The following is a 27,959-nucleotide window of genomic DNA, read 5'->3' as shown; positions in this document are numbered from 1 at the left end:
GGCTGCTTTGGTATAATTATTCAAAATGGGACTGTCAGCCATTAACATTGTTTTGTTAACGCAAATCACAACAGGGAAGTGGGGGTCAGACCCGGAGGACCAAGCCCACAGTTGAAAACCCCAACAGGAAGTGTTAAACAAAGTGGCGTTAGGAGGCCGTATTTGACCATCAGGGAGTGTAAAAGTCAGAACGAGGTTTGAGCCTCGGTTCTTCAAAGTTACTCGTTTAGCAAAAAACACAGCCTCTTCACTGGACCCAGGAGGCCAATATCCTGGCTCTTGTGAGGTAACGAGGGTGTTCCAAGCAGTACTAACTGGGTGGCCAGTTAGGTACCACCAATAGCCGAGCCATTTGTCCCCAGTAGTGGCATGCCCATTTTGAAAACCTTTTAAACTTTTCATAGGTAAGGTGACAGTAGAGGATGTGTTGGGAGCCACTGTGAACATCAATGAATGTTTATAAGTCCAGGCCAGGATCCACGGCACGCAAGCTGGAGAGCCTGAGCGGATGATGGCTGGTGTGCAAACGGCAAGGTCAAAAAGAAGGGAGAATATCACGTCTACGTCTATGTATAACATTCTTCCTCCACAAACAATATTGGTAAAAATCATCATCAGTAGTTGTTTCAGGTGAACTGAGGTGGGTAGGTTGTCTCAAATGAAGAGGAACTATATCCTCATAGCCCACTATCCAAGCTGTTATAGTAACACCCATTATGACAGTCATCCAAACGCACATGTCCCAATTACACCAGGCTCGCGCCCCCGCGAAACATCTTCTCAACAGCATTTTTTCAGATCTCCTCAGAGTCAACTCCCTGAGCTTCAGGTTGGTGTCTTGGAAATCTTCCGCTGGCTTTCGCGTCAACCCTGGATCTTGGCACCAGAATCAGGCACTATTACCAGACTTTGCTCACCTTCCTTACTTAGGTTGGGTCTGCGGAGATCACCTTTTTGCAGTGAGACAGATGAATCCACGTGTTGCGCTCAGCTATTTTTAAAGCGTTCGGAGTTGTGAGTAATACCAAAAAGGGACCTTCCCACTTGGGGGAGTGCCAATTCTTCTTCTTGATACTCTTGATCAAGACCCAGTCTCCCGGTACCACTTTGGGGTCTTCCTGCGGAGAGATGGGTTGGTCATCAGTGTTACTGGTTTGCTTTTTCACATGTTCCAACATTTTTCTCATGTAATCTGCTAATGTGGCTTCTTCTGGAACGTCCCAAATGTTCTTAAACTGAGGAAGCCTATAAGGCCTCCCAAAAATGATTTCATAGGGTGTCAACCCAGTTGTACTTGTTACATTTATGTACATTTTCACCAAATCCAGACACTGAGTCCACGGTCGTTTGGTTTCCTCCATACATTTCTTTAATCTGTTTTTTATAGTTCCGTTAAATCTCTCAATTAAGCCTGCAGACTGCGGATGGTAGGAGCAATGGTTCCTAATGTTTATGTGGAACATTTTCCCAATGTTTTGCACCACTTGATTAACAAAATGCTGACCATTGTCACTATAAATTTTTTCTGGAATACCATATCTAGGAATGATATCTTTGCATAAGGCCTTTGCTACCGTGAGCGCGTCTGCATGTCTGGTAGGAAAAATTTCAATCCATTTAGAAAACGCATCGATAATGACCAAACAATATTCTTTTCCTTCGCTCTTATTTAATTGGATGTAATCCATATGTATTGTTTGAAATTGATACATTGGAGTTGGGAACTTCCCTCTTTTAGGTCTTAGGTTGCCTTGTGGATTATGTTTGGCACAAATCAAACATGCTCTGCAAAATTGTTGCGAAAAACTTGCGAATCCATATGCCGTAAAAATAGAATCAATCTGTTTCACCATACCCCCCGTCGAGACATGGGTCACCCCATGACTCGAAATAGCAGCCCACTTATACAAGTTCCGGGGCAAGACAGGCTTGCCTAGTGGTCATACAAAAAGACCATCGGTGTTTTTCACTGCACCTCGCCTTTCCCAAGAGAGCCGTTCTTGTGAGGGGCTCTGAGACTGCATGTCAAGCAGCACGTCAGGGGAGATGTGCGACATGGAACCAATATCAGTGCAAGACGAGAGGACATGGAGCAGGCCTTCAGCAGCGGCCTTGGCAGACCTGTCAGCGAAGGCATTCCCCAGTGAAACAGGATCAGTCCTTGTAGTGTGAGCAGCACATTTGCAGACCGCCACCCTGGTTGGTAATTGGACAGCGTCCAAAAGTTGAGGTAGCAATGTAGAATGGGTGACGGGCTTGCCCGTAGATGTAACCATGCCACGGTTGCTCCATTGTTGAGCAAAAACATGCACTGTAGCGAAAGCATACTGACTATCAGTCCAAATGGTGACAGACTTGTTCGCAAAAAGAATGCAAGCCTCAGTGAGAGCAATGAGCTCAGCTGCTTGTGCAGACATGTGGGACGGTAGTTTGACAGCTTTTAACACCTCATCAGCAGAGACAATAGCATACCCGGAGAGGGTCACACCAAGGTCATTTTTCTTAGACGATCCATCAACGAAAACCACATGACCGTCAGACAAAGGTGTATCTTCCAGATCGGGTCGAGCCTTGGCCACATGATGAGCCGCTTCGACACAATCATGGAATTCACCATCATCAGGAAGAGGAATGAGAGTAGCAGGATTGAGCGTCGTGCACCTCTCAACGGTCAGGTGTGGCTGAGAAAGCAATGTAGCCATGCAAGACAGATGACGCGCAGGCGACAAAAAGGTCATGTTAGTTTGCAGCAAGAGAGCTGACACTGCATGCGGAACTTTCAGCGTCAAAGGATGAAACAACACAACGCTGGCGCTGCTTTCCACAGCCATGGAGGCCGCCACCACGGCCCTCACGCATGGTGGGAGAGCACAAGCAACACTGTCCAACTTAGAAGAAAAGAAAGCAATAGGGCGGAGTTTCGAGCCATGCGACTGCAACAGGACAGAGGTCATAAAATGCCCTTTGCAATCAACAGTTTGGACAAACGTCTTGTCGTAATTCGGCAGGGCTAGAGTGGAGCTAGAGACTAAGGCCTGTTTTATCAGTACAAATGCATCCTCTGCCTCAGGAGTCCATCTCAACAGAGTGGACATTGAGATGTCTTCCACATACATCAATTTAGACAGAGGAGCAACAATTTGGGCATAATCAGGCACCCAGCTCCTACAATACCCAGCAAGTCCCAAAAAAGACATAATTTGCTTCTTAGTGAGAGGTTTAGGGGCCTGCAAAATGGAAACTTTCCTACTTTCAACAATAGTGCGACCCTGAGAACTCAGATTGTGGCCTAAATATTTAATTTCCTCGGACCACAATTGGAGCTTGTTTTTGCTGACTTTGTGGCCTTCATTTGCTAGGTGACGTAACAACGCAAGTGTGTCTGTTTGACACGAATCAAAATCAGGGGACGCAATCAAGATGTCATCGACATAGAGCAAAATCTGACTGCCCATTGGTGGGACAAATTTTGCCATGCTGGCTGCCATCACTTGTGAGTAAATAGTTGGGCTTTCGCAGTACCCTTGGGGCAGCCTGGTGAAGGTGTACCTCAGCCCAGCGTACGTAAACGCAAACCAAAACTGGCTTTCTTCCGCAATAGGGACAGAGAAAAAGGCATTGCTAATGTCAATTACTGAGAATATTTTTGCATCGGGTGTCAACGAATTTAGCAAGGTATGTGGGTCAGGGACACAGGGTGCCCTCTGAATGACAGCATTGTTTACCGCTTGCAAATCTTGTATCAATCTCCACCCGACAGAAGGAGGCGCCTTTTTCACAGGGAAAATTGGAGTATTGCACGGAGAATCAGGACAAAGAACGAGTACACCTGCTTTCAATAGATCTGAAATAACAGGTGCAATACCTTGTAGGGCATCGGGTTTCAATGAGTACTGTCGCACACAAGGGCGGTATTCGGTCTTAGGTCTGATAACAACAGGAAGCGCACCTTTCACTAGCCCTACGTCTGAAGGCCCCGCTGACCACAGTTCCTGTGGGACCTCAGCGAGGACCCGCTCATCATCCGATGAGAGCGCAAAATGTCAAGCCGAGGGCGCTTTCTCAGAACAAGATCTGACGTGCACTCCACACGTAAGGGACAGGATCTGGTTCACTCTGTATTTGAAAAACTTCGTAGAAGGACTATAAGAGGAGTCAGGACCGACCTGAGCCCAATCAGAGGCAGCCAATGCATCTTTAGCCATAAATCCTAAACTTTGCCATGTGGATGAAAAAGGTCGGAACAAAGAGATATGGAGAGGCGTGGCAGTCCTATGCAACTCCTGGATCTCAGAGGGAGCCGGCTGTATGACTACACAAGCACGGCTTTCACCATCATGCAGGAGGAAGTCAGTTCTCAAGGAGGCAGGCGTGACAGCCTCAAGCAAGTTTTCGTAGTTGTGATCAGGACCAGGCGTGTCTTTATGCCACATGGTTACATGCAGTTTAGTTGGGTCCATCGCCTGCTCAGGGCAGCGCAAAAGGGTGGCTGCTTGTGCTAGAAGAGGGGTTCCACACTGCACAACTTCAGCATCAGTCAAATCCAATGAATAAAAATAATAGCAATGAAATTGCCCAAAAATTTGTAATTGGTGTCGCCTCTTGACAACAATTTTGTTATCAAGGGGCACAAGAGAAAGGCCAAGTGCAGTGAGTGCATCTCTTCCCAGCAGGTTAACAGGACAATTTGGCATCAACAAAATGGGAATGCAACAACTTCCCCCTTCTGGATCCCGTATCCAGACTGGACGAGATTGGGGAACTGGGGTTGTCATTCCATTTGCTGCTCTCACCCAAAAGGTCTTTCCTCCTTCTCGCACATCCTCAGGAATGTCACGACATGTGGTCACACACGCGCCAGAGTCACACAAAAATGTTATTGGAGTCCCTTTTACCATCAAAGTTATCACAGGTTTTTCTACATTGTTCATCAACAAGTCCTGAATGTTCAAATCTACATCAGCAGGGGGAGCAGTCGTCAGGACAGCCTTTTCAGCCTTCCGTTGACCATCGGTCAGTCATAAGGGAGGATTAGCCTGACCCTTATGGAGATTCGGACAGTCTTTTGCTATATGGCCCTCTTTGCCACACGACCAACAAATAGGAAGCCGGGGACCATAATGCTTTGGCTGGCCCTGGGAGGGCTGCCCGTTTGGGTCATAACCAAGAGCCCCACGACCAAACTCTCCTCTGCCTCTGCCGCGGAAATTTACACGACCTCGCCCTCTCAGGCGTGGTTCGGAGTTTCTATTTTGAAAAAACACGTCAGATGAATCATTATTTGCAAAAAAGATGGTGGCCATTTTCCCTTTTTCTTTACCCTTTTTTAAATTTATAACCTTTTCAGCGTGCATAGCATGAAATAAATCAATAAATTGTGGCAGTGTAGAAGTTGGGAAAGTAATCATGTGTTTAGCAACCCAGCTTTGGATTGCTGGTCGCGAGTTTGCGTGTAGAGCATTTTTGAGTTGTTGTTTGTAGACTTCAGTGCCAGGCTCCAAACCGCTATTGGCTTTGAACACCTTCTCCAATCTGTGTCTATAATCCTCAAACAACTCATCCTCTTTTTGTTTGGTTCGGCCAATATCTGTGTAATTTGCTCTACGTTGAAATTTTATTTTTATTCTGCCCAAAAGTTGTTCAATTTGATCTCTCAATGGCAATCCATTGTATTCCCACGGACGGCCATTTTCATCAAAAGGATTCCAATTGCCCTTGACACTGGCCCAATCTTTGGTCAAGGTTGCCATAAAAACTTGCTGCACTTCATCGCCTCTTAAGTTGTAGGAAGCAATGAGTTGTATCATGTCAGTGCAGTATTGTTCAACATCTTCAGAAGGCAATGCTATTCCCTCTGTGGCTGATTTTACATCAGCTTGTGTCCATGTTCTGTATACTAAAATTGTGGGTCCTCCGTCATCATGAGGATTTGCTACTTGAATCATTGGGTAAGCGTCAGCTACTCCCGCTCCCATGTAGCTCGGGCCGCAGCTTGCTGCGGGGGCCGAGGGAGAGGGAGCTTCTGACTTCGCGCGGCTCCGCGTCACCATGGCATGAGCAAAATCACTATACTTCGGAGGATCATCCGCACTCGGCAAATTGGGGTACAAAGCCGGAGAGGATGAATCGCTTTGATGTCCCACAACATCTTTCTTTGCGATTTGAACATCTTTCTCATCTTCACTTATCACACCCTCAGCCACGGCCCTCAGGCGAGGCCGCGCCGATGTTGTCTCATCATCTTCCTGCCTGTGCAATAACAAATTCTCTTTGGCTTTTTCTTCACCTCCCTTATTGTTCATTCTACCTTTCATCTGTCCACATTTTCTTTTCTCTGCTTCCAATTCCCATTTTACTATTAATTGATACCCGTCTTTCTTCTTTTTGTTTGCGCCGTGCTTGGCTTTAATCGATTCTTTGAGGTCGTTTAATGATTTTGAGCTCAGCTGACCATCAAATTTGTAATCGGTTATCCATTTGTCAAGATATTTTACATTTTCTGGGTCGACCCATTCCATTAATTTCCAATCCTTGCATTTTAAATCATGTCGGGGTAGGGGTTTTTGCTTGCTACTTAAGTTACCCATGGTTTTTTTATCTAAAATTTGGAGTTGGTCGTCTGAATGGCACCTACAGTGTCCTAAAAACCAACTTTATTCACAGGACAGCGGTTAATAATTCGATGTGTGGTAAGGGAGCGGAGAGTTCTTGCCTCTGCTTCCACACAAAGCCACTGTTTACAATCCTGCGTTTTTATATAGAGGAGCGCTCAAATGAGATCACTCTCAGTCAAACCGTACACAAACACACCGCGCGCTTTTTACCACTTTTCAGGAATAACAGAGGAGTCCGCCCTCCTACTGCGGAATTTAACTAACAACAAAAGTTAGGGGGCTCCACAACGCCCCTGCGGAAGTTAACTGTTCCTATTTGTACTTGACAGAGTCTAGAATTCTCAAGGTTTGAAGTGACCTCTTGTCACTGCTCATTTTAAGTGACCTGTTGTCACCACTCATTCATTCTTTTCTCAGCAGAATCAATGTTCCTACTCACAGTCCGCTGGTTCTCTTCCTCGGATGATCTCGGCAGCCTTTTTGGTGTCCAGCCGGACTGCTCGAGACAGTCCCGTCAAAGGGCTTTTGTTTACCTCGGCCGAGGATTTTCGCCTGTGTCGAGAAGTCCCGCCGGACAACTTTCAGGGCCTGTAGAGATCCCGGACGAGCCCCAAATTTCTGTCAGGTTTAATTCGCTGACTGAATAACTGTTAGAGAAAAGCATCAGCGGACAAAACACAAGTGAGACGGAAGATTGAGTCTTAACTTGTACAAGGAGGGCAGTACAGACAGTTAACAACCATCGCACTACCTCTGAAGATCTGTCTGCCTCCTTGCTCTTTTTATTTGGGGTCGCCCTACCCACAAAGTGAAACAAAGCCCCTAAGGGAGGGGGAGCGTATGGGCTTTGTTTCGTAAACATAAAAAACGCAAGGTGATATACTTAAATGGCAACAGGATGAGGTGTCAAGAGTTCAGCAATCCCTCTGGCAGGAACTCAGAAGCATGTTTAACGCTCCATTAAGATCGCGTGGTTGCGGTGACAGCCACTCGTCGCCTCTCGATGTATGATAGACGAGTGGGCCTCTCAGGGGCCTCTCGGGGGCCTCTCGATGTATGACAGATGGGTGGTTGCGGTGACAACCATTCATCGCCTCTCAATGTACGGGATGTACGATAGACGCTTCATTGAAAGTATGGAACAAGGTGCAGTCTTTCTTTGCAGCTGCAACCTGTTGGCCCAGTTGTAACCTCTCACCTCTCCTGTGGTAAGAACATAAGAACAGCACGGCAAACCAGCAAGCACGTACTCGGCGTACCATTGTGGTAAGCCATCACGGTTATATAATAATGTTGTAGTAAAGACTAAAAAGAAAATAATTTAATATTGCGTAAGAGCATAATATAAGAAAGCGTATAAAAAGCATGATATAAGAGAACGCATGATAACATATATGTACACATTTTTCCAACACATAGGTAAAGTAGGATTAGAATTTGATAGAACAGATATGGACATTCACATATTCCAATAGAGTTTAAACTGCTTGCAATACTATTACAAATTAGTTAACACTTGTGAGTAAGATTGATTGATTGATTGGTGGACAGTGAGTGACTGACTGAATGACAGAATGACCGAGACCAAATGACTGAGTGACCGAATGGGCGATCGTTCGATGTCTGTCTGTCTATATGTATGTATGTATTTCGTTATTTGTTTATGTATTTTTCTCTCACATTTTCTTTTTCATCTTCCACTTCTTTCGGGAATCTTCTCGCTTTTTAAGAATCTCCCCTGCCATCTCTCCTTGATAGTTCCATGCTGTCACTGGAATGTCGTCTAGGCCAATTGCCTTTCCCCTCTCCATCTTTTACGAATGTCTGGGTATGAATTTTATCTATATTTATTTTTCTCACTCATTGGCGGCCCCACAGAGGGACTTGAAGCGGCTCCACAGAGGGACGTGGTGGGCCGACAGAGGGATTACGAACACATATGGGTTTTTGGTGACCTCAGTTAAACTGAGGTCAACAGAGGGTGTGAAGGAATAGGGTCAAAAGACACAAAACCCGCCTAGCCACAATAACAGATACGCTCACATCTCTTTGGATAAAGTATATAAGCAGACAAGTATATTCATGGAGTCAACCAATAAAGAAGACATAACTAGACATTCTTTGATATAAGATAATAACAGAGGTTGCTACAACTTCACGATTCAATATGTATTTCTGTGCACTGCAAAATAAATGTCTTTTGATATGTTGCCTAAATAGCTTAATGACCCTTAAGGAACTGTGTAATGCATGCCTGATGTTTTTTCTCTAAATCATGGACACGGCCAGAGTCGTCTTGACCGTTCAGTACTTGATTATATCTTGTGTTTTGACTAAACGTCATACGTCGCCTAAATGTGAGACGCCAGCTTTTCGATTACTACTGAACGCTCTGCACAGAGGGAAATATTTTGCTTAACAAAGAAGAGATACGGTTGGAAGCCTGATTAAACTAAGAATGTAATGATGTAAGCAAAGACATGGAGTATCAAAAGAACAAACTTTGCATCGTCAGGGAACATTAATAAATTGATGATGTCACAGCCAAAAGCTCACATAATTCCGTACAAAATGACAAAATTGAAAGAATGACGAATGGATGAGGTGCGACAGTGTAGGAATGGAGCAGAATGTTTACAGGAAGGTCACTTGGAGATAAAACCAGCTGGTGCCAGAGGGAGACAGCCAAGGACTCGGCCAAAGATGATCACCAAGGCCGAAAGACAGGATGGAAGACGGCAGCGCCCACACACACACCGAATCGTCCATAACCAGCACCCACTCCCATGGAATCAAACACTACTGCGAACTCGCCCCACCCCAACGACTCATCATCCATCAAACTCGCCCCACACCGGCCTGTGCAACTGAATATAAGCTGACCAAAGAACCTTGAACGTGGCCTTTTCTGAATGGAGACTTTCTGCTCTTGAAAGGCCCAGCGCTGTATTGTACTTTCCTGAAAACAGAGCTTTCTTAACAAGAATTGTGATTGAACTCAACCAACCTGTGTAAGTCTAATTTCTGCTTCAGCGTCTTTGCATTTTCCTAAATCTGAAGAAATTAAACGAGCACGCAGTGAGTAAATTGGATAACAGGTGATTGGCAATGGCTTTTGCCGTGAGGCGCAGATAGCGCTCCCTAAATTGTGGACCAAAATCCAACAAGACATTTTCATCAACAGAGGAGGAAAACATCGCCGCTGAACTACAAGGAGAGATGGTTCATCCTTATGCGGGACAAACACTCCTACTCCAAAGGGATAAGTGTGGAGAAAAAAAAAAAACTGCATGAGTTGACGGCTGTGTGATATTAGTGATATTATAAAGTTAACATCTGGCACTTTACTCGTCATGGCAGAATTCACCAAGTGAGAACGTAGAGAACCTGAGCCGGGTTCAGCAATTCCTACAGGCCAATCACAAATTAAAATTTGAACTTTATTACTTGACTGTTTTAAAGCAAGGCAATGATTTATTGCTATAAATCATCTGTGATCTGTGCCCTGGGAAATTTTCAGGCTTATGATGGTTTTGTATTCTCTTTTTTACTTTTGTCGTTTAAATATAGCCAGTTTTAAATCGTTTTTAGAGCCGGTTTTTAGCTTTTATTTTGGAAAAAATCATTGATTTTAATTTAGTTTCATGATTAGTTTTCGGGTGCATTCAGACTAGAAAAGTCCTTTAGACCGCTTGTTTGGTCCGGACCAAAAGCGGACTTAATTTCTTTCGTTTGATGCGCTATTCAGACTGTATATTTTACAAGTGAAGTAAGTATACACATCGACGCTTGTGACGATCTGTGCTCCCATTGGACAGCAATGACCAGGGCGGCACACAGAGCACAGACCCGCAAATGGAGGAGAACATGTGAGTCTTATGCGTTGCGTTCCTGCTCTGCATATTGGTGCTGTTGGTTCGGATCTTGTATTCACACCTGTAGTGAACCGCACCAGAGTTCGTTCGGAAGCGAACCGAGACCACTTGAAAAAGTGGGTCTCAGTCCCTTTCTTCAATCCGCACCAGGATTCGTTTACGTGTATTCACACCTGCACAAAAGGTCCGGACCAGCGTTACAATCGAGTCTGTTTAAAGCGGACCAAACAGTCAGGTCTGAATGCACCCTTAGTTTTGTATTCATATAGCATATTGGCTACCGTTTTTTTCCATGTATAATGCGCAAAATTTAACTAATTTATTGTCCTAAAATCTGGGGTGCACATTATACATGGGTACAATTTTAAAAAAAAAATTTTTTTTTTTGTGAAGAAAATCATGGTACAACAATTTTTGAAGAAAATCTTGTCACGGATGGTTCTTTACAACGTCACTTTCCTCTCTTTTCATTTTAACCTAACTGATCGCGGTGGTGCCTTTCTGGGCAGTCGGAGAAATCAACGCCAACAAAAAAAATACATCCAGCCTAGTTAAGAAATCACGAGAAAGATCACCATGACAATTGTGAATAATAAATAATTATATATATTATATATATTATTATTATAATAATAAATAATTGTGATAAATAACTGGAACATCACTCAAATATAGGTGATCCCGTTGAAAGTCTCACATATTTCTTCGCTATCGAGTTTGCTCCTGCATGCGCAGTGATACTGACCGGCAGAATAACATCCGGTTGTTCCCAAAGATGATCTTTTTTCAGAAATAATTTTATGTTTACGGACTTAAGTAACCCGGCCGGGTCATACCAAAGACTATAAAAATGGGACCCATTGCCTCCCTGCTTGGCACTCAGCATTAAGGGTTGGAATTGGGGGGTTAGATCACCAAATGATTCCCGAGCGCGGCGCCGCTGCTGGTCACTGCTCCCCTCTCCCCCAGGGGATGGATCAAAATCACACGGGGATGGGTCAAATGCACAGGACAAATTTCACCACACCCAGACGCGTGTGTGACGATCATTGGGACTTTAAAAAAAAAAAAAAAAAAAAAAAAAAGTCAAACTTTGGGTGCGTATTATACATGGGTACAGGCTTTTTTCCAGCATCGACATGCCATTTTTAGGGTGCGTATTATACATGGGGGCGCATTATACATGGAAAGAAACGGTAAGTCACATATTTAAAAAAAAAAAAAAAAAACGTCACTTAGTAGTATCCAATCGAACCCTGGTCCGTTTAAAGTGGACACTTAGGTCTGAATACATCCTAATTCTCAGTGTGGTAGTGGCGATTCACTTTCACTACAGTACATTTGTTATATACAGTTCAGGTTGTGTTTAACGTTAGGTAGGCTACAGTATGGTTGCATTTCATTGTTTAGGACTGTTTTTGGATATTAAGGCATAATTCTTAGTGCAACACTGCCATTTTCTTGAGACTGTCTGAAAGTAAAAGCTCTGGTTCCAGGTGCACTCCAAGGGTCTGAAGTTGGGCATTTATGCAGATGTCAGCACAACCACCTGCGCTGGATACCCTGGCAGTTTGGGCCACTGCGACACAGACGCCCAGACCTTCGCTGAGTGGGAACTGCTCAAGTTTGACGGCTGCTCCATGGACGCTACTTTGCTTGAGGAAGCGAGCATGTCCATTGTGTGATCATTCAGGCTACAATTTGAGAGCATTGTCTTCTCCAGCCTTGTGATTTGTGGTGGCGAAATTAGAGAGCGTAGCAGAAATGGCATTTATTTCCCTGTGCCTTAATTCCCTTAGTTGTCTGACTTCAAGATTCAAGATTCAAGAGTTTTTATTCGCCATGTTTGAGCGTGCCAAACAAGGAATTTGACTTCGGTAAATCACACCCTCTGTTCAACATTGAGGTGACTAACAACACTCAGGACATGTGAAAAATGGCAAATATTCTCAAACATCCCCTGATTTTAAACTCCCAAGAGGGCAAGGAAAAACTCAAAACTCCAGCTCGGGGAAATGAGAAACCTTGAGAAGAGACCACAGATGGGAAGGTCCTTTATCCAGGATGACCAGGCTGCAATAGATGCAGAGGACACATAGTACAAACAGTGTAGACAAATTCAAAAAAGGTGTGGAGAGCAGGATGTTATTGCACAGGAATGACTCTGAGACTCTAAGAGTGGTGTGAGTTCATCAGAGCAACAGCCTGGGGGAAGAAGCTGTCTCTGTGTCTGCTGGTTTTGGCGTACCGAGCTCTATAACGCCGTCCGGAGGGGAGTAGTTCAAACAGACTGCAACCTGGGTGAGAAGGGTCTGTAGAGATGTTCCTTGCACGTTTTCTGGTCCTGGACAGGTACAAGTCTTGGATAGATGGGAGGTTGATTCCAATATCTTTCTGCAGTCCTGATTGTCCGTTGCAGTCTGTGCTTGTCTTGTTTGGAGGGCCGATCCAAACCAGACAGTGATGGAGGTGCAGAGGACAGACTGGATGATGGCAGTGTAGAAGGTCTTCAGAAGCTCTCGCGGCAGGTTGAACTTCTTGAGCTGTCTCAGGAAGTACAGCCTCTGCTGGGCCTTCTTCCGGACAGAGTCTATGTGGCCAGTCCATTTCAGGTCCCGAGAGATTGTGGTTCCCAGGAACTTGAAGGTGTCTGTGGAGAGAATAGTATTACTGCGGATAGTGAGGGGTAAAAGTGGTGAAGGGTCTCGCCTGAAGTCCATTGTCATCTCCACGGTCTTGAGCGGGTTCAGCTCCAGGTGGTTTTGGCTGCACCAGTGGACCAGCCACTCCACCTCCTGTCTGTACGCAGTCTCATCACCGTCCTGGATCAGTCCGATGAGAGTGGTGTCGTCTGCATACTTCAGGAGCTTCACAGGAGAGTCACCTGGGGAGAAATCGTTGGTGTAGAGAGAGCAGAGCAGTGGGGAGAGGACGCACCCCTGAGGGGCTCCAGTATTGGTGGTCCGGGTGTCAGATGTGGTGCCCCCCAGCCTCACACGCTGTCTCCTGTTGGTCAGGAAGCTGGTGATCCACTGACAGGTGGAGGCAGGCACCGCAAGCTGGATGAGCTTCTGTTGGAGGATGTCAGGAGCGATGGTGTTGAACGCCGAGCTGAAGTCCACGAACAGGATCCTGGCGTACGTTCCTGGGGTGTCCAGGTGGTGCAGGATGTAGTGCAGTCCCATGTTGACCGCATCATCCACCGACCTGTTTGCCCGGTAGGCAAACTGGAGGGGGTCAAGCAGGGGGGCCCGTGACATCCTTCAGGTGGTTCAGCACTAACCTCTCGAAAGATTTCATGACCACAGATGTCAGTGCGACAGGTCGATAGTCATTCAAACCTGTGATGGCGGGCTTCTTGGCCACTGGAACGATGGTGGAGCTCTTGAAGCAAGAGGGCACCTCACACAGCTCCAGAGAACGGTTGAAGATCCGTGTAAAGGTGGGCGCCAGCTGCTCAGCACAGACTTTCAAGCAGGAAGGTGACACGCCGTCTGGGCCCGGTGCCTTCCTGGTCTTTTGTCTCCGGAACATCTGGCGCACTTCCTCCTCGCGGATCTGGAGTGCGGGCGCGGCCTCTGCAAGAGAGAGAGTGGGTGACAACGTTGATAGAGGTGTGGACGGAGCAGTTGTGGGGAGAGGTGAGTATGTAGATTGTGCTGCAGGAAGTCCCGTAGTGTGGGAGGACCGATCAAACCTGCAGTAGAACCTGTTTAGCTGGTTAGCCAGCCTTGGGCTTTCCACAGGACGGGGGGTTCGTTTCTTGAAGCCCGTGATGCTCTGCAGACCTTTCCACACTATTGAGGGATCAGGATTGGCAGAGAGGTGTCTCATCAGGCTCTCCCCGTAACACCTCCTGGCTTTCCTGACCTCTCGGTTCAGTGTGTTTCTGGTCTGCTTGAACAGGTCGCGGTCGCCGCTCCTGTAGGCCTCCTCCTTGACTTTGCGCAGCCTCTTGAGGTTCGGTGTAAACCAAGGTTTGTCATTGTACGTGCAGAAGGTCTTAGTCTGCACACACAGATCCTCACAAAAACTGATGTATGATGTGACAGTGTCAGTGAGTTCATGCAGGTCTGAAGTTGCAGCTTCGAAAACTCCCCAATCGGTGCAGTCAAAGCAGGCTTGGAGGTCCTGCCTTGACTCCACTGTCCACTTCCTCACAGTCCTCACCACAGGCTTAGAAGTTTTTAGTTTCTGCCTGTAGGCCGGCATCAGATGAACTAGACAGTGGTCCGAGAGTCCTAAAGCTGCACGAGCCGCAGAGTGGAATGCATCCTTAATCACGGTGTAGCAGTGGTCCAGAGTCTGTGCCCCTGTGGTGGGACACGTTACGTGCTGTCTGTATCTGGGGAGTTCGTGTGCGAGGTTCGCCCTGTTAAGATCACCCAGAACAATGATTAGTGAGTTTGGTAGAAGTTGATGGCGCTTAGAGCCTCTTACGGGTCAGAACGCCCCCACACCAGAATGGAGTGAAGGCGCTTTAACGCATCATTTGCTTTTCTTCAGGGTACATAACCATGTCCAAAGCGCTAAACAGAACAGCAAGACCCATCCTATATTCCTGTGAGTGGCCTTTGTATGAGTGGCCTTTCCAAAACGTAACACCTGATCCCTAACATTTTAATTCTCAATTCTCCAGATATGGTTCACGTTGTAGCCTTTTTGACAAATTAATATTTGACAACTTTCGTTACAGCATAGACGACAAATTGTAATTTTAAATAACCCTGTTGAAATTTAAATTGCGCCGCCACTCTCTGAGGCCTTCGTCCCTCTACCCACAGACCCTGCGGGGTCTTGCTGCGCAGCTGGCAATGGAGCAAATGTCCCCTGTGCAGCTGGGTCTCCCTCCACCGCAGTGGTTGTGGCAGGGGCCCTGTGCAGCCACAATGCCTTGAGCTTAGCGCTGAATTCCCACCTGCATTTTGTAAATTAAAATTATAAATTTATCTCTGATATTTATTCATTCTTCTGTCTACATTTGGGCGCACAGTCACACTGATGTGTCCGACATCACCGCCCCCCCAACTTGGTTAATGGTTTTAATGTCGGGAGGGGGGGTGGTGGGGGGGAGACATTAAACTATGCACAGTTTCAGAGTACAGTTGTAAACTAGGGTTAAGGTTTTAAAGTAGGGCTTAAAACTAAGTTTAATGTTGCGAAATAGGGTTTCAAATTTGAGTTTTAAACTCAGGTTAGGGCTCCAAATTAGGGTTTCAAACTAGGGCTAAGCAGTTTCAACCCTGCAACAGGATCGGTTGCACAGCCAATTGCTCTAAGATTGCAAGGGAAGCTCAGCTTCCCCTAAAATGTCAAAAACTAAGTGATCAAATATATACTGTTATGCACTTATCCAAAGTCCGGCCTGCGGGCCAAATCCGGCCCCCGGTCAGCTTCGGTCTTATAATGTATTATTTATGGACCGCCTGCACTGTCAAATTGAATACAAATCAAATCAGAATCTCTAGAATCAAAAGGTCTCTCTGAGTCTGACTGCCTGTGTCCTGAGTTGGCCTTTCCCTTGCACTGCTCCCTGGACTTGTCTTGCTAATATACTCTGCATCTGCTGGGAGTGTCAGAACAACCAGCATAATAATTATATTATCAACAATAACACATTTAATCAATATCAAAAGGATGATATGGTCAAATATATGCTTTTTTTCCAAATGTTTCATGCATAGTCATTGCCTATTCAATCCCATGCAGTGATAGATGACTGTTCTTTACCTGTCAGCTGCTGTCAGCTAGTACTGGGCCTACTGTCTGAAGCACCAAAACTGGCAATATTGCCACCTTTGCATAGGAAACATAGACATATATTTTAATATTAATTTAGCCAGGGCCAGTTACAAAGTCTAGAGGAATGCGCATGTAAGAAAGAATAACAAATGACTCAACTTACAAAATCAACTAGAACTAAATCTAACAATAAATCAACAGAAGGACAGCCTTATTACATGGCAGTGGCACATATGCACACAACACATGCAAACTGGCATGCATACACACGCGGGCACACACAGTTTCTAATGGCACCGTGGGGAAGGCTGAATAAATCTGTAACTTTTCTGCATTTGGCCGCGTCCTCCTCCAGCGCCTTTCTTTTTTTGTTCCTCTCCCTCTCTGCACCGCCTTTCTTCTTCTTTTTACCACGTTCGAAGTTCATTATCCTCACTTGCACCGCTCGCTAGCTAGCTACAGCAGACGGCACCTGACATAGTAACACACCCCTTCCTCCACACGCGGTCTGTGTGGTTGATACGGACTGTGGGGGCGGGTATTAATTGATATAAACCCATCGTCTTTCCCTCCTCACATGCTCCAGGCCTGAGTGGCCTAAGTGGCCTGGCCTGTCTCTCTGATAGGCGCGCCGCTGCACAGGCAGACTTAACATAACAATAATAATAATAATAATAATAATAAAAATAAAAAAAAACAGACGCAGGCCAATACTAGGCCGGCGCTTCGGGAATACTCCTGGTTCTCCCTATGTTCAGTCCGGGCGTGGCGACTGCATAGAAAATGAGGAAAGTTGACATTGAGGGCCGTCGCTTTCAAGAGAAATGGAATACAATACTTCTTCACTGAAAATCAAGGCAATTGTGTTTGTCTAATTTGTAAAGAGACGGACGGTTGCCTTGTTTAAGGATTTCAACCTAAAGAGACACTATCAGACTAAACATGCTAACACATACGACAAGCTAACAGTGACTGCGCTGATAAAGTGAAGCAGCTCCAAGCTTAACTGGCATCACAACAGCGATTCTTCACGCGGGGCTGTGAGTTAAAAGTAAATCAAAAGTAAACATTACTTAATATTAAATATTACGAAGTGGCCATGTTAATACTGTTGATGTTGTGAACCTGTAGACGTGACACAAACTATTACTTTCTGAAAGATATTGTAAATGACGAGCAAAATTCACTTGTTTTAAGTTTTAATAATAACAGACAACTTTGCATTACTTATAACTCCTGTTTAAAATGTTAATGAGGCAAAATAATTTTAAACTCATGAAGTATAAGGTATTTCATACTGTTTGTTCAAAGTTATCTGACTCTTCAGATATGAATGAAAGGCAGAATTTGTGTTTTTAGAGTTGTTCACATCTGCCTAAGTGCCTTATATTTGGTTATTTTGTCATTTAAAAAAAAATAAAGACAATTGGGACAATGACATTTGTTTTATAACAGTGTGTATTTGCATTAAAAAATGTCCAAAAAAAACTATTGGCCCCCGGGCCCCTTCACTTTTATCAAATCTGGCCCTCCTTGCAAAAAGTTTGGACACCCCTGCAGTGTTGTGTGTACGTCATTGACTAAATATGCGCTACAACGCTCTCAACATTTGTTCAGAATCAGCTTATCACTGGTAACAACGCGGCTTTCCTCTACTCATTCCCGCAGCTTCACAGTGCAGTGGTGAGGACAGCAGAGAGGATCATCGGGGCTCCTCTTCCCTCCATTCAGGACTTGTCATCCCAGCGCTGCGTGTCCCGAGCCCGAAATATTATCAGTGACCCATCACACCCCCACCATGGACTGTTCTCCCTGCTGCCCTCTGGGAAGAGGTTTCGCAGCATCCGCTGCAGGTCCACCAGGTTCTGCAATAGTTTTTTCCCTGCTGTCGTCAGACTGTTGAACATTCAAACGTAGCATTCCTCTGCACACTTGTAAATACTGCTTTTGTCTCCTGCACTGTTCACATACTTTATCACTGCTGCACTTTGTACTTTATAATTATCTTATTTCATATTTTTATATAGAATGTCACTTTTTTTAACCAGCCGAAATACATTGCTGAAAGCCGTATGCAACGAAATTTCGTTTTGTACCCACCTAGTGTTGACAAAATGACAATAAAGTTCTGTCTAAGTCTAAGTCTAAGTCTTTAAACACTGGGCGTCTACCAAGTTCAATAGGGAAGCAAAGAGTGCAGCGAAACGAGACGAGTATACGGGCTTTATCCCACCCATTGGACGCCCAGCGTCTCTGGGGGTGTACGGGGCAGTGGACTGGCTGCGGATGGTCAGCTTCTGAATGATGATTGGATGATCTGTCTCAGAGGCGTAGCCAAGCCGGGGCGAGCCGGGGCGGCGCCCCGGTTAGGACTCCCTGCGCCCCGGTTGGAAAAAAAATAAAATAAAATCGAGCTTTTTCGATTCTTCATTTTCATGCCGTTTTTTTCTTTCGGTCTTGCGCGAATGTGCTTACGCTATTCTATGTGCGCGATGTTATCCATTCACCGTTTGCCTCCCGGACGTTGTTTTAGCGATCAGCGAACGGCGTGGGTGATGTTCGATTTTTTTTCCTGTGGGCGTGCGCCCCTACTGGAAAAATTCCTGGCTACGCCTCTGATCTGTCTGAGGCTGAATCCCTTTATGATTGACAGCGCAATGTGCGAATCAGCAATCGAAAGAACGAAGGGTAGAATTTACGTATAAATAAACAGACACATTTCATGACGTAGGCCGATATTTAGCTTCCCCTCCTTCAAAGACCAGCATCCGCCACTGCGAGGTTGTCAAAGAAGGGTTGTAAACTAGTAGGGTTTTAGGCAGCCTTGTGACTGTGTACAATGATTTCCAATTGAGAAACTGATCCTCAAGTGACACCCACAAAGATATGGAGGGGAGGGGACATGGCCATATTGGCTTTTCAAGGTAATTATTTCTCTAAAATAAACTGAGAAAATAGAAAATGCAAAGTTTTTCATTTTCCCGATCAAAAGATACATAAATTGAGATAGTAACTGAAAAATGGACCATAGTGGCCTTATTGTTCCTTTAAACTTAAATTTAGGGGCTCAAGCAGATTTTAGACCACACATTGCAAATTGCATTCCAAGCTAAATATTCATCCTATGTTCACTATATAGTGTGGGGCAAACGTTTGTCAGCAACAATATCAAAGATTCGTAAATATAAAAAAAAAAAACATTTTGAAAAAGCAAATTGACTGAGTGCACTAGCCTGAGTAAATTTTAGTTGCACATTTTAGTGGCAAAATGCCACAATTTAGGGACAAAGCAGAGCCCTGGTGTGGTGGTTTTCGTTAGAAATTCTCATGTGTTAATACATTTTATAGAAAGATTGTGAACATCAGACGATACGGCGACACAAATACTTGAGTTGTCTGAGTCAAAGTTCTATTTTTTTATGCACACCAAAAACATTAACATGCAGTCCTCAACCAAAGTGAGCTGGAGAAGAGCAATTATTCATCCATTTGTTTTTTCTCTCTCCTTAACATCAAGTTGGAAAAGAAAATTGAGCAAAGGGAGCATTAACAACGAAGAATAAACCATTTAAAATTTGAGGATTATGAGAGCAAATGTACCCTTCCAAATAAACACACACAATAAACACTTCCCTAAATACTCTTATCCAATTGGAAAACAAAGCACAACCGCAACATCAAAAAGACTTCTGTGAAATAAGGTTTTATTGTGAAATACCCATATACCTTTGGAAAACTCCCTTTTATCTTATCTTAATAAACCTAGAAAACAATATTAAAAAAGAAAAAGGATGCATGATGACATTCAACCATGATGTCGTGACCATTTAGATGCAAGAGCGCAGATGAGGGCAAGGGGGGCATTTATAATGAAGTTTACATTATCAAATATTAATGATTATTTTACGAAAAATGCTGGAACAGCCCTTTGAAATAACCTTTTTACCTATATTAACCCCTTAATAACATAATTAATGTTAATAATAACATGTTGGGACCCCATTTTTTTATGATTTAAGTAATCATGAGAATTAAAATAATTAGGGGTAGAAAAGGCACATCACAATTTTTGTTGTCCAAAAGATACGTAAAAGAATGCTTGTGATAAATTTCTTTATCAATGCCCCAAAAAGGCCTTTTGAATTCTGAATTAATCCTCCATTCATTCATTCATTCACCCAACCACTCATTCATTCATCCGTCCATTGATTCTTTTTTTGATGTATGTATTAATTTTATTGATTTTTGTCACCTCACCCATCAAGTTTCTGCCCTCATCTGATTATCCTTGCAACGTATTGATGAAAGAGGGCTTCTGGGTCCTTGCCCCCCTGCAGACAATAAGGTTGCAGAATGACAAGTGATAGGAAGCATGGCAGGAAGCAGCCAGATGAGAAGTTGTGGGCGGAGGCTGGCAGTATGAGAGTGTTTGCGAGGCAGATGTGATCGGTGAATGTTATTGGTCCTTCTTCAGTGATTCTGCCGCGTCATCTTTAGCTAGGCCCTCCTCCCCAAAGGTCTCCTCGTACCTGGAGAACAGATGATGATGATGTCGGACAGGAAGGAGACGTTATCAGTTGCAGTAAACGTCTGATGGCAAATGCTAACACCACGGACAGTCTGTCTACATGGCGGCGTTCTTTAAGCGAAGCCGGTGGGGGGAGTCTGTCGCCATAGAGACAGCGTTCATGGAGGCAGCGAGGCTGGCGGGGGAGCCGCTGATGCTTGGAAAGGAGGTGAGCCTGGGAGAGGCTGGAAGGACACCCTCGAATGACTCATAGCTGAGTGCCTCGAGAGGAAAGAAGGTGAGAGAAAAAAGAAGGGGCCAAGAACTCGGATTAAAATGTGGTGAAAAAGAAAAAAAGTCACTGAAAGGATGACGATGCTAAAGAACACTGACAGGAGTTTTGTGCACACTCATGCGAATATAAAAGATTGATGAGGTTTCCGGGTACTTTTTGTTTGAATGTCATAATTTACACAGTCAATCCAAGTAAACGAGTAAATACAGTATCGGCAATATCAGTACCGTTACTTTACATAGTTAAGATGGCTGCATTCTTGAATTGCCAATTCTCAATTAATTTCATGACCTGTAAGTGTTTTGGTGATATTTGCCTTTTTAGTATTAAACTATTAAAAGCCATGACATCATAATTAAGAAAATGTATTGATAAATATAAAATTCTACTTTTTCCCGACAGATTGGCAATGTTTCTGGATTCTGGATTTTTTTTACGGCAAACTGGCTGCCAACTGTGACAAAACTAGTAAAAATGGAACTTGAACTATGGCAGGCACGTCCAAAGTCCGGCCCGGTCAAATTTCATACAGCCCGCAGCTTTGGTCTTATAATGTATTATTTATTCCTCGCCTGCACTGTTAAACTGAATAAAAAAATAATGAAACTTGAAACTATAATTCCTCCTTTTACCAAAAGGTAGCATCACTACTTTAATAATGTCTGCATCCGTGCCGCGCACCCCTCTCTGCTCATTTCTGCCATGCCGACTCCAAAGAAAACGAGGAAAGTTGACATTGAGGGCCGTCGCTTTCAAAAGAGATGGGAATTACAATAATACTTCACTGAAAATCAAGGCAAATGTGTTTGTCTAATTTGTAAAGAGACGGTTGCCTTGTTTAAGGATTTCAACCTAAAGAGACACTACCAGACTAAACATGCTAACACATACGACAAGCTAACAGGGAGTGACCGCGCTGATAAAATGAAGCAGCTCCAAGCTGAACTGGCATCACAACAGCGATTCTTCACGCAGGGCTGAGTCAAAAGTAAATATTACTAAAGCAAGCTGCGAAGTGGCCATGTTAGTGCTGTTGATGTTATGAACCTGTAGACGTGACACAATTACTTTCTGAACGATATTGTAAAATTCACTTGTTAAGTTTTAATAACAGACAACTTTGCATTACTTATAACTCCTGTTTAAAATGTTCATGAGGCAAAAATAATTTTAAACTCATGTGAATTTAAGGTATTTCATACAATTTGTTCAATGTTATCTGACTCTTCAGATATGAATGAAAGGCAGAATGTGTTTTTAGAGTTGTTCGCATCCGCCTGAGTGGTTTATATTTGGTTATTTTGTCATTTGAACAATGACAGAAAAAAAAAAGAAAACTGTTTTATAACAGTGTGTATTTGCATGAACTTTTTATCGTTAAAAAATGTCCGAAAAGACCATTGGCACCCGGGCCCCTTCACTTTATCAAATCTGGCCCTCCTTGCAAAAAGTTTGGACACCCCTGAACTATGGTATTGAACTCATTGTGCTAGTATCGATCTAATATACTGACTAGATATCAATACGTAGTTACATTTAGATCAATGCTCCCATCAATAAAGCAGACAGGAGGAAGAGAAAGATTACGAGAGGGAGTGGATGCAGAGGTGAGTAAGAATAAAAAGATTAGGAGGAGGAAGATAGTATGAAGATGCAGAAAAAGAGTGGAAGGTGGGGATGAAGACAGGACATGTGTGCAAACAGTAAAGTAGAAGAAACAGAAAGTGGCAGAATACAGAAAGGAGAAAGATGAACACATGGGCAGTAAATTCAGACAAGGAGGGGAATAGGGATGACTGCAGAATTCAGACAGCAGTCGATGCAGACAGAAGAGGAAGAAGAGAGAGTGGATACAGATACAGAGGACAATAAAGCTACAGCAAGTGTATGCAGATAAGCAAGGCAAAAGATGAGACACAGAGAGGATGAAGTACTCATGAGTGGGCAGTGTAGCTCAATGGTGGAGTGGTTGCATTCCAACCCGGCAGTTGGGGGTTTGATACTTAGCAATTGTGACCATGTGTCCTTGAGCAAGACACTGAACCCCCAGTTGGTCCTGATGGTATGTCATCGGGAGGTGAATGTTGAAACAGTGTGAAGCGCTTTGAGTACCAAAGGTAGAAAGCATACAGCAAGTACAGCCCATTTAGTACAATGAGGAGTGTATGTATATAGACCAAGGTTGTTTTAGTAAACGAAAACTACCAAAGTATGTTTTACGTTTACAGAACTAACCAAAACAAACTACCGTATTTTCCGCCCTAAAAGGCGCACCGGGTTATAAGGCGCACCTTCAATGAACGGCCCATTTTAAAACTTTGTCCATATATAAGGCGCACCGGATTATAAGGCGCATAAAATAGAAGCTATACTGCATCAAACTGAGGTTGACTAGGGTTGCGGTATGCATCCACTAGCCAATAACCAACGAGCCCTCTGTAAACAATCGCGTTTCTCAAACGATCTCCTATAAAATGATCAGAACTGACTAAAGTTCGATCTAACGCATTGGTACTACTTACCTATGTTTCCCTTCCATATCGATCCGTAGATTTACTCGAAACATTAACAGAGCAGCCTATTTTGACATGAAATAGCCTGGTACGTATAGCAGCTATCGCAATAGCATTAGCCATCCGCAAAGTCTCACGAGCCTCAGCTCGCAATCTCCCATGAGCCTCAGCAAAGTGTAAACAATCGCGTTTCTCAAACGATCTCCTATAAAATGATCGGAACTGACTAAAGTTCGATCTAACGCATTGGTACTACTTACCTATGTTTCCCTTCCATATCGATCCGTAGATTTACTCGAAACATTAACAGAGCAGCCTATTTTGACATGAAATAGCCTGGTACGTATAGCAGCTATTGCAATAGCATTAGCCATCCGCAAAGTCTCACGAGCCTCAGCTCGCAATCTCCCATGAGCCTCAGCAAAGTGTAAACAATCGCGTTTCTCAAACGATCTCCTATAAAATGATCGGAACTGACTAAAGTTCGATCTAACGCATTGGTACTACTTACCTATGTTTCCCTTCCATATCGATCCGTAGATTTACTCGAAACATTAACAGAGCAGCCTATTTTGACATGAAATAGCCTCGCGGGTACAACAGCTATTCGGTGACGCCCCCTGACTACAGTTGCCGTAATGTTGGGAAGCGATGCGACCTTGTAATTTACTAGTCGTACTAAAACGTACTGAAACATTTTGGCAGAGCACTGTGTACAACCAGTATGGATCAACAATTCATCAGTTGATCCATATATAAGGCGCACTGGCCTATAAGGCGCACTGTCGGCTTTTGAGAAAATTTTAGGTTTTTAGGTGCGCCTTTTAGGGCGGAAAATACGGTACTTCTGGCAAAAATGTCTTTAGTTTTCCTTGGCAATTTAATAAACGAGCCTTTGGGGTTGATTTTAAATGTATTTACAGTATTTTCTGTACTATAAGGCGCACTGGATAATAAGGCACACCTTTATTGAATTTTTTTATTTTAGAAATGTTTCATATACAGGGCGCACCGCATTAAAAGGCGCATAGAATAGAAGCTACTGCATCAAACTGGGGTTGACTAGGGTTGCGTTATGCATCCACAAGATGGAGCTGTGCTAAAGGGAATGTCAACCCAGTCAATGAGGTAAAAAAAAGTCCAACTCCCATTCTGTATGAAAGTGATACAGTTTGGCTTCTTACTTGGTCTAGCAACCCCCATTCATTTTTGATGGTCATAAACTTTCTTTAGTTCAAAGAAAAAAGCGAGTGCGTGCGTTGATGCGTAATGCGTTATTAGCTTGTTAGCTTTTGTGTATGCGCAGCCAAACCTGCTGCGGTGAGGGGGTGTTGCACATGTGCGGTTCACTGTGATTGCCTCCCGACAGGCTGACCTGTATGTCAATCAAGCGATGGGATGGATTCTAGCCTATAGAAAAAATGTTTGTGATCGACCAGTAGTAGCTTACTTCGGTGACGCCCCTGACCACGGTTGCCGTAATGCTAAAAGCGATGCGACCTTGTAATTTACTAGTCGTACTGAAACATTTTGGCAGAGCGCTGTGTACAACCAGTATGGATCAACAAATTCATCAATTGATCCATATATAAGGCGCTCTGCAATACAAGGCGCACTGTGGTTTTTTTGAGTAAAATTATAAGCCTTTAAGTGCGCCCTATAGTGCGGAAAATACGGTAGTTCTAAATTAATGCATGACCACTTGCAGAAGAGAAGGTCAAGCAGTCGCGTTGGAGTGTAGTCCTAATGTGTGGCGCACAGAAGCGACATCAACAAGCAGCAGCCAATAAAAAAAAGAGCCAACACGATGACGTTGCTCCAAAAAGATGAGTTTGGTGTGGTTTAATGGCTTCCCTGCATTTATTTAACTCAGCCTGAAAGGCAACACTAGATAAAAAGTGCTTTCATTTTTTTTGGTTCATATATGGAAAAGAATATACAGTACATATAAAAAAATAGTACACTGCACACTTACTTTCAAATCAGTATTACTTATTGTAATTAGTCTATGGATTATTAAACTGTACCTGGTAATATCAAACTGTTTTAAAGTACCGTATTTTCCGCACTATTAGGCGCACCGGATTATAAGGCGCACCTTCAATGAACGGCCCATTTTAAAACTTTGTCCATATATAAGGCGCACCGGATTATAAGGCGCATAAAATAGAAACTATACTGCAACAAACTGAGGTTGACTAGGGTTGCGGTATGCATCCACTAGCCAATAACCAACGAGCCCTCTGTAAACAATCGCGTTTCTCAAACGATCTCCTATAAATGATCGGAACTGACTAAAGTTCGATCTAACGCATTGGTACTACTTACCTATGTTTCCCTTCCATATCGATCCGTAGATTTACTCGAAACATTAACAGAGCAGCCTATTTTGACATGAAATAGCCTGGTGCGTATAGCAGCTATCGTTATAGCATTAGCCATCCGCAAATTCCCATGAGCCTCAGCTTGCAATCTCCCATGAGCCTCAGCAAAGTGTAAACAATCGCGTTTCTCAAACGATCTCCTATAAAATGATTGGAACTGACTAAAGTTCGCTCTAACGCATTGGTACTACTTACCTATGTTTCCCTTCCATATCGATCCGTAGATTTACTTGAAACATTAACAGAGCAGCCTATTTTGACATGAAATAGCCTGGTGCGTATAGCAGCTATCGTTATAGCATTAGCCATCCGCAAATTCCCATGAGCCTCAGCTCGCAATCTCCCATGAGCCTCAGCAAGTGTAAACAATCGCGTTCTCAAACGATCTCCTATAAAATGATCGGAATTGACTAAAGTTCGATCTAACACATTGGTACTGCTTACCTATGTTTCCCTTCCATATCAATCCGTAAATTTACTCGAAACATTACGGAGCAGCCTATTTTGAAATGAAATAGCCTCGCGGGTACAACAGCTATTCGGTGACGCCCCCCGACTACAGTTGCCGTAATGTTGGGAAGCGATGCGACCTTGTAATTTACTAGTCGTACTAAAACGTACTGAAACATTTTGGCAGAGCACTGTGTACAACCAGTATGGATCAACAAATTCATCAATTGATCCATATATAAGGCGCTCTGCATTATAAGGCGCACTGTGTTTTTTTTTTAGTAAAATGTAAGTTTTTAGGTGCGCCTAATAGTGCGGAAAATACGGTAATGGTTTTCCTGAACTTGTATTAAGCAATACCTACCATGGTATCGTTTTTTTAAATCTTGCACACACGCAATAATTAAAAATTAAAACTAATACTAAAACTATTCCATCCATCCATCCGAACCGCTTGTCCTCATGATGACTTGCTAAATTAAAAAAACAAAACAAAAAACTCAAAACTAAATAAAAACTAACTACAATTTAGATTCCAAAACTATAAGAACCCTGATGCAGTAGAAGAGGTAGATGAAGACGCATGGAGTATCAGCAGATAGAGGAAGAGAAGAAGACAGGAAATGCATGCAGACAGACAGGAGGATGATGTCCAAGCATTTAATAGGATGATTGGTTGCGTTCACTGACTTGTCATGACAGCAGCTGTGGTTCAGATTTCTTCTTTTTACCATGGCTACTCACCTGAACATCTCAGTAAGTTCTCCTTTGAAGAGAGCCACTACAACGGGGAAGCCGACACAGGCAGGTACCAGATAGAGCAGAGCGGGCTGACCACACACACAAACCAAGGTTAGCTACTCTCTGAGGGAAGGGGCTTTAATGGCGCTGTGACCAATGTCTCACCTGTGCATGTTTGAAGGTGTGCATGACATAGATGGTGAGGCCCAGTCCGAAGATGTAGGCCAGGAAGCTGGAGCAGAAATATGTCCTGCTGTTCTTCTTCAGGCTAGAAGCAAACAAGACATAGTAGAAGAAGGTGGAGAAGAATGAATAAGTAGAATAATAAAAACAAGGGCAAATAGATGAAAAACAAATTGAAGTAGGAGAAGAAATAGGTTGAAAAAGTTAACAGAATAAGTAGAAGAATGAGAATTAGAAGAGGAAAAGCACATGCAGAAAAAGTAGAAGAAAAGATGAACAAGTTAAAAGTAGATTAACAAGAGGAAAAAGTAGAAAGAGAAGAAGAATTAGCAGATGTCGAGCAAGTAGAAAGCAAAGGAAGACAAGTATTAGGACCCATATACAGCAAGTAGATGAACATTACATACAATAAGCAGAAGTAGAATACCAATTAGATGATCAAAAAGTAGAAACAGAAGGATGTGCACAAGAACAAGTAGGAGAGAAAAATTCCAATATGTAGTATGTTAACAAGTACAAGAATGACCATGACGAGCAGAAAGAAGGATGGAAGAATACAAGAACATTAAGAGCAATTTGAAGGACAAATAAAATGAGAAGAACCAATAGAAGTAGGAAAAAAAAGGAAAGACATCACAAGAAACGAGAAGCAATG

General features: G+C 43.6%; 2 protein-coding genes and 1 long non-coding RNA gene across 7 annotated transcripts in view; 1 reads left to right on the top strand and 2 right to left on the bottom strand.

The window, feature by feature from the left end:
• Nucleotides 1–27,959, bottom strand: part of hm13 (histocompatibility (minor) 13) — a 101,665-nt gene that overhangs the window by 21,417 nt on the left and 52,289 nt on the right. For 2 of the 5 annotated variants that reach the window (XR_005097300.1, XR_005097299.1), the window contains exons 10-12: nt 27,287–27,389; nt 27,125–27,210; nt 16,220–16,285 (exon numbers count right to left, since the gene is read on the bottom strand). Coding sequence is in view for 3 of the 5 variants with exons in the window: in XM_037245923.1 (XP_037101818.1) it covers nt 20,856–21,012; nt 27,125–27,210; nt 27,287–27,389 (346 nt within the window). In the remaining 2 variants the exon portion in view is untranslated. Of the gene's footprint in view, nt 1–16,219; nt 16,286–19,623; nt 20,761–20,840; nt 21,013–27,124; nt 27,211–27,286; nt 27,390–27,959 lie in introns of those variants that run through there. The other 3 variants (XM_037245921.1, XM_037245922.1, XM_037245923.1) reach the window with 2 other exon arrangements.
• LOC119119541 lies at nt 16–14,969 on the top strand. The gene is made up of 3 exons (XR_005097335.1): nt 16–286; nt 14,131–14,134; nt 14,960–14,969. It is a non-coding gene; the product is annotated as an uncharacterized LOC119119541 (long non-coding RNA).
• On the bottom strand, nt 798–2,456 carry LOC119119498 (protein NYNRIN-like). Its single transcript, XM_037245933.1, has one exon. It carries the CDS (start codon nt 1,851–1,853, stop codon nt 927–929), a length of 927 nt encoding a protein of 308 aa, XP_037101828.1. The 5' UTR covers nt 1,854–2,456; the 3' UTR covers nt 798–926.

The sequence above is a fragment of the Syngnathus acus genome, chromosome 2 (assembly GCF_901709675.1).
Source record: "Syngnathus acus chromosome 2, fSynAcu1.2, whole genome shotgun sequence".
Lineage (NCBI taxonomy): Eukaryota > Metazoa > Chordata > Actinopteri > Syngnathiformes > Syngnathidae > Syngnathus > Syngnathus acus.
The sequence above is the reverse complement of the archived record's forward strand: the minus strand, read 5'-3'. Positions and strand labels throughout refer to the sequence as shown.